This window comes from Bos mutus, chromosome 4 (genome assembly GCF_027580195.1).
Source record: "Bos mutus isolate GX-2022 chromosome 4, NWIPB_WYAK_1.1, whole genome shotgun sequence".
NCBI lineage: Eukaryota > Metazoa > Chordata > Mammalia > Artiodactyla > Bovidae > Bos > Bos mutus.
In genome coordinates this window covers 48,101,935-48,114,003 of record NC_091620.1, presented here as the reverse complement: position 1 = coordinate 48,114,003, position 12,069 = coordinate 48,101,935, and the positions used below count along the sequence as shown (strand labels likewise).

At 42.0% G+C, this 12,069-nt stretch overlaps 1 protein-coding gene across 5 annotated transcripts in view; it reads left to right on the top strand.

Moving 5' to 3' along the window:
- OSBPL3 (oxysterol binding protein like 3) overlaps positions 1-12,069 on the top strand; it is a 199,657-nt gene that overhangs the window by 141,859 nt on the left and 45,729 nt on the right. For 3 of the 5 annotated variants that reach the window (XM_070369445.1, XM_070369444.1, XM_005902877.2), the window contains 2 exons: positions 1,970-2,077; positions 10,388-10,522. In XM_070369445.1, coding sequence (XP_070225546.1) covers positions 1,970-2,077; positions 10,388-10,522 — 243 coding nt within the window. The remainder of the gene's footprint in view (positions 1-1,969; positions 2,078-10,387; positions 10,523-12,069) is intronic. The other 2 variants (XM_070369447.1, XM_070369446.1) reach the window with 1 other exon arrangement.

Here is a 12,069-nt window from a genome sequence, read left to right as displayed (position 1 = left end):
CTTTTGGATTGTACTGGACAGTCAGTCACACACAGTCTGCTACTTTGGTTTGAGAGAAGCAGGGTGGTTCTTTACTTTTTTTTTAAGTTTATTTTTTAGTGGTAAAAAGCACTTCTTTATTCATTTGTGTCATTTCTTTGTGGCCCAGCCACCCAATGGAATATTATTCATCAATAAAAAGAAATGAGCTCTCAAGCCATGCAAGATATGAGTGAATCATAAATGGATATTGCTCATTGGAATAAGCCAGCCTGAAAAGACTATGTACTGATCCATTCATATGATATTCTGGAAAAGCAAACATACAGAGATAATAAACAGATTACTGGTTGCCAGGGTAGAGGGGAAAGCATTTCTTATTGTTCCAAGTAGGTTGGCTTTTAGTGCATTTAGAAGGTACCTCTGATGGGCTTCCCAACGGCCCTTTCACTGTGGTCTTCCTCTTCCCTGCCCTCCTCCTGTGTGAGGTCCAGCTTCATCTTGTTAATCTGCTGGTCTGGTAGAGGCCATGAGACCCACTTGGCCCTGGCGTCCCTGGCCACAGTCATTAGAAAGTTGAGATAAAACAGAATGATCATTAACTTCTTTTTTTGTCTTGGATTCCTGATTAGATTCAAGGCTTGTTTTTTAAAAATAAAAATTTGAGAGTTATCTCAGGGCTATCAGAATGAATCTGTGTTGAATGTACAACCTTTGTGTGTGATTTTTTTTTTTCCTGCCTGTGGCTCACAAAGGAAAGAGAAGCTACTAAAATAGCATATTTTTCAGGCTATCTGGAGATTCTGGCCACTGGTACCTATCGATTCTAGCCACTCTGTAAGATGCCAGCAACATATTGGCCAAAGTGAGTGCCCCATAGAGGTTTTTAAATGTAGTTGTGTGCTTTAAGACACATTTACTCAGTGTTTCCTAAATGACCCTTCAGAATTTCCAAATAATCCATTCCAACTGTGGATACTAAAAAATAAAGCCAAAATTCTTGTTTGAGATCCAGGCAGTGGGTGAGATATGAACACTCTTCTGTGCTCTCAGCAGGTATACCCTATGGGCCCTGATGGATGGGAAAAGGCTCTGAGCTTCTCAGAAGAAAGTCAGGAAGGCAGATGGACAGGATGGACAGATGTACAGGCGCCTGGGAAACTGATTGTGGGAGTGGGTAGGAGACAGTCAGGTGAAGTTGTCCCTTTCAAAGACAGATCATTTGAAGGATGCTGGTCATGAAGCATAGGGGAGACCAGCATGAAGGAAAACACCTTCCTTTACCTTCCTAGTTGGGAGGATGGGCAGGGGACTCAGACCTGCCCAGGGAGAAGAAGTAAAAGAGGTCCAGGTGGGCTGACAAGAGCTCACAATCCCTTCCCAGGGCCCTGGTGCTTAGCCCCCATCCAGGTAAGTGAGCTCTCTCTCTCTTATTTTTTTTTTAATAGACTATCTTAGTCATGAAGAATGAATGTAAAACAATCAATACGTATGTTGTAAAACAGTAAAATTAATCCTCTGCAAAATCTTACTTCTCAGCACACTTTCTAAGACCCCACTCAACCAGTGTGACGGAACATTAAAATATGGCCAGTCACATGGAGGTGAGAGCGGCGTTTTTATTACAGATGAGAAAGGAGCTTGGAATCTTTAGGGGGAGCTGTTCAAAGAGACTGAAGGCAGCTGAGGAGGAGGAGGGGCCAAGAAACCAAGAGCAATAAGGGCTTATAGGTGTGTGTGATTTCCTTCTCCACTGAAAGAAAAGCCTTACTAACCCTTACTTTCATCCCTGGAAATGAGAGTCGAGAAGGGTCTGCATTCCCAGTGTTTAATAGCTTGTATCTGCCAGGCACCAGTATCCTGTTGGATAACATTCAAGAAAGAAGTCCAGGAGGTGCCCCCGTGAGGGCTCCTCCACACTGGGCTTACTGCTGTGCTTTTGGAAACATCCATTGATTAACAGAGCCCCACTATTTTTAACGTATTCCAGGCCCTAGCACAAAACACAGATCTTAAAGAACGCTTATGCAGAATCCATGCCGAGTCTCTGCTCCTCGACCTCCCTGCTGCTGCCAAGTCGGGTGACGGTCTGGCAGAGGTGGGTAAGGTTCTCCTCCGGTAATGTCGCCCCGCCCTGCTCCCACACAATGCCGTCTCTCCCTCCCTGAAGCCTCCCTGCTGCCCTGGGAGGGGTGCTCCCCTCATCATGATGGCTGCAGTTCCCAAGGCCTCCTTGAAAGTACGCTGCCAAACTGCATTTCTAAACTGCTTTTTTCCCCCTAGAATGTTTCTTCCCTTTCTATTTCTTTACCCCATTATCCTCCTAAGGATCACGCTTTTCTCTTGATAGGAGTGGGAGTCCCACTGGAGTGGGGACTAAGAGACAAATATTTTCTCCTGTTACTTCTGAATAAACCTCACTTTCTCCTACCAATAGAATCCTAGCTCCCCCTCTGAGAACCTCTCTCCGCTTTCTTTATGACTGTTTCCTTCTCCATTTCCTGTGTTTGTTTTTTTTTTTTTTAAATACAGCTGTACCCTTTGGTGGGGGGAAATATTACAATTGAAGTGTCTTGGTCAGTTTATAGTATGTTAAAAATATGTTTTCTCAAGACTTGGGATTTTATCCAAAATATTCTTTGAATATGCTTAAAATGAGAAAGTTCAGAAAAATCCAAGTGGATGACTTGAAAAAAAAAATCAGTACAAAAGGGTAGTGAAAGTCAAAATAGTTTTTAGCCATCTCTTATATGCCTGCCTCAATTGTGCTAAATATTTCATTAACAAGTGGATTAGACTGAGCCCATAAAAAATAAGGAAGTTCAGAAACAAGGGTTGTAAATTTTTTAAAGGAGTTTCTATGTTTAATACATCTTCCTTCTTTTTCTGTTCGCAAAGAAAACAAACCCTGACACAATACCTTTACTTCTTGCAATGTTGTTGTGTTGGGTGATGGGCAGATAAGATGCTGGAATCAATCAGACCAAGAAGTTCAGACATCTACCTCCATGTGAAGCACAGGCTATGCCCTGACCTAATGGGAACCCCTTCTCATGAGGGTGGTACCCTCTCTCCTCAGGGCTGGCAGGCTTCTTCTGAGTTACACATCTGAGATACACACCGGTGATTGACCGTGAGATTCCTCTACATCTTCACTGCCCCCAAGAGATCTTTTCAATCACTTTTTAGCCCAGACCTAAATTGAGTCTCCGCCAGGACAGAGCACTGAAATGTTATCTGCAGGGGCCTTCATTTCAGGCCTGGGCAAAGAAACATGCTCACCAGCTAGGTTCTCTTCTGAATAAATCTGTGGATTGGCTGAAGCAGGGCTCAGTCATGGTGGCCTACTGTTACTGAAGGTGGCTTGGTGCCGAACACCATGGCACTCTGGTGTTTGGTACCTGTTTCCAGGCAGCATCAGTTCAGTTCAGTTCAGTCACTCAGTCATGTCCAACTCTTTGTGACCCCATAAACCGCAGCATGCCAGGCCTCCCTGTTCATTACCAACTGCCGGAGTCTACCCAAACCCATGTCCATCGAGTCAGTGATGCCATCCAACCATCTCATCCTCTGTCATCCCCTTCTCCTCCTGCCCCCAATCCCTCCCAGCATCAAACGAGTCAGCTCTTTGCATCAGGTGGCCAAAGTATTGGAGTTTCAGCTTCAATATCAGTCCTTCCAATGAGCAACCAGGACTGATCTCCTTTAAGATAGACTGGTTGGATCTCCTTGCAGTCCAAGGGACTCTCAAGAGTCTTCTTCAACACCACAGTTCAAAAGCATCAATTCTTCAGCATTCAGCTTTCTTGATAGTCTAACTCTCACATCCATACATGACTACTGGAAAAACCATAGCCTTGACTAGATGGACCTTTGTGGACAAAGTACTGTCTCTGCTTTTGCATATGCTATCTGGGTTGGTCATAAGTTTCCTTCCAAGGAGTAAGTGTCTTTTAATTTCATGGCTGCAATCACCATCTGCAGTGATTTTGGAGCCCCAAAAAATAAAGTCAGCCACTGTTTTCACTGTTTGTTTCCCCATCTATTTGCCATGAAGCGATGGGACCGGATGCCATCATCTTAGTAGCGTATTATCACCTAATCACATTAATTTATTTAACAAGCTGTTAAAGAGATAAATGGCAAGTTGGCCCTTGACTTATGGCTTTATTAATTTATATTCAATGTATACACCTGGGGCTATTTGCATTTGGGAAAGGAAACCAGAATCAAAGGTCTTTTTAAATGCATGTTCTTAAGTTGATCTCACAAATAATGTATCCAAAGGTTAAATACTCTTTGTTGCCTTTGAGGAGGAGCCATAACATCCTCAAGGTCATACCTTCCACAATAACCTTCTGGAGTCTTGAATTGATGGTGCAGTTGTCTCATTGATCTAGTTTCTCTCTCAGGGACTTTCTGTGGTCCATGTTTTATCCTGCTTTTCACAGAGTGACTCAGGCTGACGTTCCCAGTAAAGGAAAAGCCATTGTTGCCTTCAGGAAATAAGAGAGTGAGTAGAAGTAGCTGCCCAAAGCCTGAAAGCCAGACTCCAGTGTCCTTTCCTTGGGTAGCTTCTCAAACACTATGGGAATGACAGTCCCCACACTGGGGTCAGCCCAGAGTACTCTGTTTTTAGGCCCTCTTTCTTTCTTTGCTTCCCTTCTGTTACCTTTTCGCTGCACAAATTATTCATCTTTGGTGTTTTAAAATCGACTTGGATTCTAAAATCTCCCCTCCTATCAAAAATTATTCTCATATCCTATCAAGTACTTCTATTTAAAATTTCTGAATGTGAACATTTACTATTACCAGGTTATGAATTCTTGGGTTATTTTATATTATTTTAAATTCCAAATGAAAGGCCAAGTGACTTTGGGGATAGTATCCTACTACATCTAAAGTCTATTTAAGAGACCAAATAAGCAAGAACTTGAAAGAAAAGTGTAAAACAAGAGGAAATGTGATTCTTTTAACCGCCTGTTTGCTATATTCCACATGCACTTGAACTCATTCTCTCATAAAATCTTAATCATGACTCTATGAGATAGGTGATGCTAGTTTCATTTTAGAGACAGGGGAACTAAAGCCCAGAGAGGTTAAATAACTTCTTCCAGGGCCAGTTCAATTCAGTTGCTCAGTCGTGTCCGACTCTTTGTGACCCTATGAATCGCAGCACGCCAGGCCTCCCTGTCCATCACCAACTCCCAGAGTTCACCCAGACTCACGTCCATCAAGTCAGTGATGGCATCCAGCCATCTCATCCTCTGTTGTCCCCTTCTCCTTCTGCCCCCAATCCCTCCCAGCATCAGGGTCTTTTTCAGTGATTCAACTCTTTGCATGAGGTGGCCAAAGTACTGGAGTTTCAGCTTTAGCGTCATTCCTTCCAAGGAACACCCAGGGCTGATCTCCTTTAGAATGGACTGGTTGGATCTCCTTGCAATCCAAGGGACTCTCAAGAGTCTTCTCCAACACCACAGTTCTTCCAGGGTACACAGCGAGTAAAGGGTAGAGCTGGGATGTAAGTCCAGTTCTATGAGTCCCAAGCACTTGTCTCCTCAGCAGCACCATACTGCTGTGTGGCGAGGAAAGACAGGCCCAGCCCCCAAGTAAAACACATGGTAAAGCTCCAGTAGTGAAAATATGGCAGTACTGGGGTAAGAGTGGGACAGAATAACTATTTCAGGCATAGCACCATTTTATATAAAAAAAGAATGAAATAAATTTATGATAGAAGGCTCAAAAATCAATAGGAAAGAGATGAATTTTTCAGTAAGTTAGGCTGACACAGCTTGAAAGCAGTTTAATCTTTCCATTGCAGCCTAAAATAAATCACTAGTGAATCAGAGTTAAATTCAAACTGAAAAATATTGATTTAAATGTTTATCAAATGGCTGGAGTAGGGAGGATGTCCTAAATGTGGGAGCAACAGAAAAAATTACCAAATCATGTTGATGAGATTTGGATTTTTTTTTTTTTTTTAAGGACAAGAAGTGGTGTGTGTGAAAAAATTAGTCAAATAATAGACTAGGAACAACTGTTTTCAGTGAAAAATGACAGACTTAAATAATACTAAACAGGTGGTAATGACTTTCATACGTAAATAATTAACAGGTAAGAGCAGGTAATTTAAGTCCTCAACAAATACATGAGAAAAAAAGACCCTATTCACAAAAAATACCAAACGCAATTTTTTAAATTAATTTTTTATTGTGTGATATTTGTCAGTTCACTGGAAGGTGCAGAGGTGCAGAGGGAGGCCCCGTGTACCCTGCCCTAGCCTCCTCCAGTGTTAACTCTACTGCTAGTTGTCGTTGTTGTTGTTTAATTGGATTATAGTTGATTTGCGCTTCCCTGGTGGCTTAGTCAGTAAAGAATCTGCTTGCAGTGTGGGAGACCTGGGTTCGATCCCTGGGTTGGGAAGATGCCCTGTAGGAGGGCATGGCAACCCACTCCAGTATTCTTGCCTAGAGAATCCCCATGAACAGAGGAGACTGGTGGGTTACAGTCCATGGGGTGGCAAAGAGTCGGACATGACTAAGTGCACAGTTGATTTAGTGATTTACCACACACAGTGGACATCAACTTGTGCAAACTCTGGCAGATGGTGAGGGACAGGGAGGCCTGGCGTGCAGCCCTCCATGGGGTCACAAAGAGCCGACATGACTGGGTGACTGAGCAACAACGACATGCACATAATTGATTTACAGGCTTCCCAGGCGGCAGTAGAGAAAAGAATCCGCCTGCCAGTGCAGGAGATGCAAGAGGCCGGGGTTTGAGCCCTGGGTTGGGAAAATCCCTTGGAGGAGGAAATGGCAACCCACTCCAATACGCTTGACTGGAAAATCTCATGAACAGAGGAGCCTGGCGGCTACAGTTCATAGGATTGCAAAGAGTTGGACTAGGACTGAGAATACATACACACACACACATATAGTTGATTTACAATATCTTGTCAGTTCTAGGTATACAGCCCAGTGATTCATTTATACGTATAAAGCTAGTTTATTTTTTTAAAGAAAAAAACTATTCAACCTATTCTTAACAAAAAAATACAAATTAAACCAGTTAGAATACAACAACATTTTTCTAACTTATAGTATTCGGTGGCTGCTGCTGCTAAGTCACTTCAGTTGTGTCCGACTCTGTGCGACCCCATAGATGGCAGCCCACCAGGCTCCCCCGTCCCTGGGATTCTCCAGGCAAGAACACTGGAGTGGGTTGCCATTTCCTTCTCCAATGCATAAAAGTGAAAAGGGAAAGTGAAGTCGCTCAGTCGTGTCCGACTCTTCGTGACACCATGGTCTGCAGCCTACCAGGCTCCTCTGTCCATGGGATTTTCCAGGCAAGAGTACTGGAGTGGGGTGCCATTGCCTTCTCCAATTCGGTGGCTATATAGATATAAAGAAAATAGAGTGTCTCTTTCTTGATATAATTAGGTAATAAATATTTTGCCTTAAACATTTTTAATAATTCTACTCTGAGAACTGATTCTAAGAACTAATGACATACAAGCAAAGACACATCTGCAAACCTGTTCATCATCTGGGTGGCTCAGATGGTAAAGAATCTTTCTGCAGGGCAGGAAGGGCTACCCATTTCAATATTCTTGCCTGGAGAATTCCAGAGACAGAGGAACCTGAAGGACTACAGTCCATTGGGTTGCAAAGAGTTGGACACGACTGAGTGACTGACACTTCCACTTCCCCATCTTTACAAATTTGGAAACACTTTATTTCCAATAAATGGTTACTCTGTGATACATACCTTGGGTAAATCTGCTAAAGTTCATTGTCTCAAAGAACTTTTAATAGCCTGGGGAGAAGTTCACAGTATAATGTTAATTGAATGTAACAAACTAAATAAAGACTGTGTACAGAGTGACCCCAGGTTTTCAAACTTAAAAACAATCTATACACAAATATTTTAATACAGAAAGTAGACTGATTGGCTAAATAGGGGCCACATCTGGTGATCAATTTTAAATTCTTTTTTTAATTTTTGGCTACATACACCATGTGGCTTATGTGACCTTACTTCTACAGCCAGGGATTGAACCCACGGTCCTTGCATTGAAAGTGTAGGAACTTAACCACAGGACCACCAAGGAAGTCCCTGGGTGATGAATTTTAAGTGATATTTATTTACATCTTTCTGTATTTTCTGTTTTAAAAACATACTACCTTTAACATAAAAAAATGTTAATTTTTAAAAATTATAGTGCAGTGTTTGGAGACGTTTATAACATTAGATAGGTAGATGACAATTATTTCAAAACAAAGATGTATGTATTAAAAGGATTGGAGAGAAATTTATCAAAATGCCTATAGTGGTTGATTTAGTGTGATGGGATTATGTGTTCCCTTCCCTCTCTCTTCTCTGTTTATTTCTCTTTTTGTGATGTAAAAACGGATAACCATTCACGCCTTCCCAGCTTAAGGGGGTATGCTTGAGTTAAACGGGCTAGGTCAGTATTTTAATCCACCGTCCAGGGTTGTGCAGGACACTGGGCAGGGCCCCCGCAGTCCTGTGGAGTTTTGGGTGGGCATCAGCAGGAAGGTGCTGGGGTGATGGAACAGCAGGAAGGCCAAGGGCCAGCTGTGCTATCTTCAATGTTGATCCAGCCAAGAAATCCTTCTGACCCATCAGCCTGGGAGGAAGGAGATACAGAAAAGAGCCAGAGTGACTGTTAATAAATTAATGAGGAGAACAAGTAAATAAATCATTAGAGTCTTAGGTGGCGGTGACACAGCAAAGACAGAGGACAGTTCTGTTGTTTCAGTGAATGTTAAGGGAGCTCAGTTATTCATTACTGTGTCTCCTCTTTTAGGAGAGACCTGTACTTTAAAGGGGGCAGCCATGATGCTTATTTATAGATCTTAACGTGATTTAAGTCTTTGTTGGGATGGAAGGTTGTAGGGATGTTAAAATGGGTGGGATTTTTCAATAAATGCCTCAGCTAGAAGAGAAAGGGATATACGTTGAAATGTGTTCCTGAGGTAAACATTCCATTAAGCAGTCACTTGCCCACTTGATATTACCAATTATGAACAAATGCTGGGGCCCTCTGGTCATAGCACCCTCATCTTAGGAGACTGAGGAGTGTGTCCTGCTCTCATAAAACTTCTGGAAAGATATTATGTGTTAACATTTCTTTCCCAGGTTATTCTGGGACTCATTTATCAGATACATAAGGATATAGAAGCAGCTCCTTTATCAGCCCTATGAGAAAAGTGAGCTGTTGGGATGTTCAGACAACAATCTTCTCTGAGTCAAAGGAATCAGAGCATCTCATCCTCAATCCATTCTCCTTCCTTAAGGTATCAGGCCTCACCTCTTCTGTGAAGCCCTCACCAACCAAAGCCCCTTAATGGAATCACCTCTCCTTCCTGCCCATGTCCTTAGTGCTTTTGTGTTGAGTGCCTGGCTCACTCAGGCCAGAAACCTTGTTTTATTCATCATCATATCCCACCATGAGCAGCACAGTGCAGTTGCTCAATTTCTTGAGTTAAATTTTCACTTGCAAATAGCATAGAAAACACATTCCCAAAGTATTTAGGTACTTCCCATAGCAAATGTCCAGGCTCAGTGACAGGAGGAGAAAATGCTGATATTCTATCCTGTTGTTCAGGGAGAGGCTTATAAATGGGATTGGGGACTTCCTTCCCTCACAGAGTCAGTGTGGTTGGAAAGACGCAAAGAGAATTGATCTCATTCATCCATGTATAATGGATGATCTGCCACCAGGGGCACTTCTGGACTGAAACACACTGCTCATTTGTCAAAGAATGCCTCAGAGGCAGCACTCTGGTCTCTGGGAGAGAATGGAGGCAGGGAAAAGCTGTGTTGGTCTGAACCAGCCATGAGAGGACGTGCATTTAGTACAATTCAGAGGAAATTTTAGGATGAAAGGAAACGTCCTGCAGTGGTAGAGAATAAGAGGATTCAGAGAGTGTTGGAATTTTCCCCCTCTGAACACATGATTGACCAGAGATGTGTTCATACATCTTTTGTTACCTAAATGCTATTAACGGGAGACATATCAATATCACTTACATAACGAGTTGCCAGCCACAGGCCTTAGTTTCTGCAAAGATCCCCTGGTCTATAATGAGTTAAGCGGAATGAAAACTGACCTGCAGTCTTTTTTTTTTGGCTTTGAGGTTTGTTGTGTGTGTCTGAGCTGTAATGGTGCCTGTAAACAAGGGGCCTTTTGGGGGAGACCTTCACTTCTCACTGTGTTTTGGTGAGGTTTGCCTGTCCTCAACTCTGAAGCTGCTCTCTGCTTATAGCTGCTTGTTAGCCTGGGCCTGTGACCTTGTGTATCATGTAAGAAATCAATTGTTTATTTTGCTTTTCTTGAAACTGTTTCTAAATATGTGCATTTTTGGTTTTGTGTTTCCAACAGGAAAACTCCAGAGATGATAGTCGGGCTCTGGTCCATCAGCTTTCCAATGAAAGCAGACTGTCCATCACTGACTCTCTCTCAGAGTTTTTTGATGCCCAGGAAGTTCTGTTGTCTCCAAGCTCTTCAGAAAATGAGGTACGAACACTGTTTTCAGTTAGTTGCCCCCAAAATCTTTTGCTGCTTTACTCATTCGGTAAATAGCCATAATTTAGAAACACTGAGCTCAATGGCCCCTTTTTATCATTACTTTCTAAGGATCTTATTATAAGTTATACCACAAAAGTCATAAAAAGATAAAAAATCTTAGGGGAGAAAGGTTGTGAAAGTAAGTATTAGGCTTACCCTGGTTTCTGTTACTGATACTTGGTTTGTTATACCTCTTTTCAATTGTAGTTTAATGATTTTGATTATAAGCTGTTTGATAATGTATTATTTGCAATACAGGGCCAGAAGTTAGCCCCTTATATATTTTTTCAGCATTGAATTTGATCTGTAGTAATTTATAATATATAATTATTGTTATAATTTATAATTATATTTTGAGTGAGTGTACTGGTCATTTTAGCTCTTCATTATAGGAGGACTGATTTGTTGTTGTTGTTCTGTTGCTAAGTTGTGTCCAACTTTTTGCGATTCCACGGTCTGCAGCAAGGCCTCCCTATCCCTCAGTATCTGTTGGAGTTTGCCTAAGCTCATGTCCATTGAATCAGTGATGCTATCCAACCATCTCATCCTCTCCTACCCTCTTCTCGTTTTGCCTTCAATCTTCCCCAGCATCAGGGTCTTTTCCAGTGAGTCACCTGTTCACATCAGGTGGCCAAAGTATTGAAGTTCAGCTTCAGCATCAGTCCTTCCAATGAATATTCAGGGTTTATTTCCTTAATGATTGACTGGTTTGATCTCTTTGCAGTCCAAGGGACTCTCAAGCACCACAGTTCCAAAGCATCAGTTCTTTGGTGCTCAGCCTTTTTTATTGTCCAACTTTCACATCCATACATGACTCTTGGAAAGACCATAGCTTTGACTATACAGAGCTTTGTTGGCAAAGTGGTGTGTTTGCTTTTTAATACAGTGTCTAGGTTTGTTGTAGCTTTTCTTCCAAGAAGCAAGTGTCTTCTAATTTCGTGGCTTCAGTCACCATCCACAGTGATTTTGGAGTCCAAGAAGAGAAAATCTGTCACTGTTTCCACTTTTTCCCCTTCTATTTGCCATCAACTGATATAACCAGATGCCATTATCTTAGATTTTTGAATGCTGAGTTTTAAGCCAGTTTTTTCACTGTCTTCTTTCACCCCCATCAAGAGGCTCTTTAGTGAAGTGTTCCTCTTCACTTTATCATCTGCATATTTGAAGTTACTGATAATCTCTCCCAACAGTCTTGATTTTAGCTTGTTACTCATTAACCCCAGCATCTTGCATTGATGTACTCTGCATATAAGTTAAATAAGCAAGGTGACAATATACAGCCTTGATGTACTCCTTTCCCAATTTTGAACCAGTCAGTTGTTCCAATTGTTGGTTCTTGACCCACATACAGGTTTCTCAGGAGACAGGTAAGATGGTCTGGTATTCCCATCTCTTTAAGAATTTCCCACAGTTTGTTGTGATCCACACAATCTAAGGCTTTTGCATAGTCAATGAAACAGAAGTAGATGTTTTTCTGGAATTCCCTTGCTTTCTCT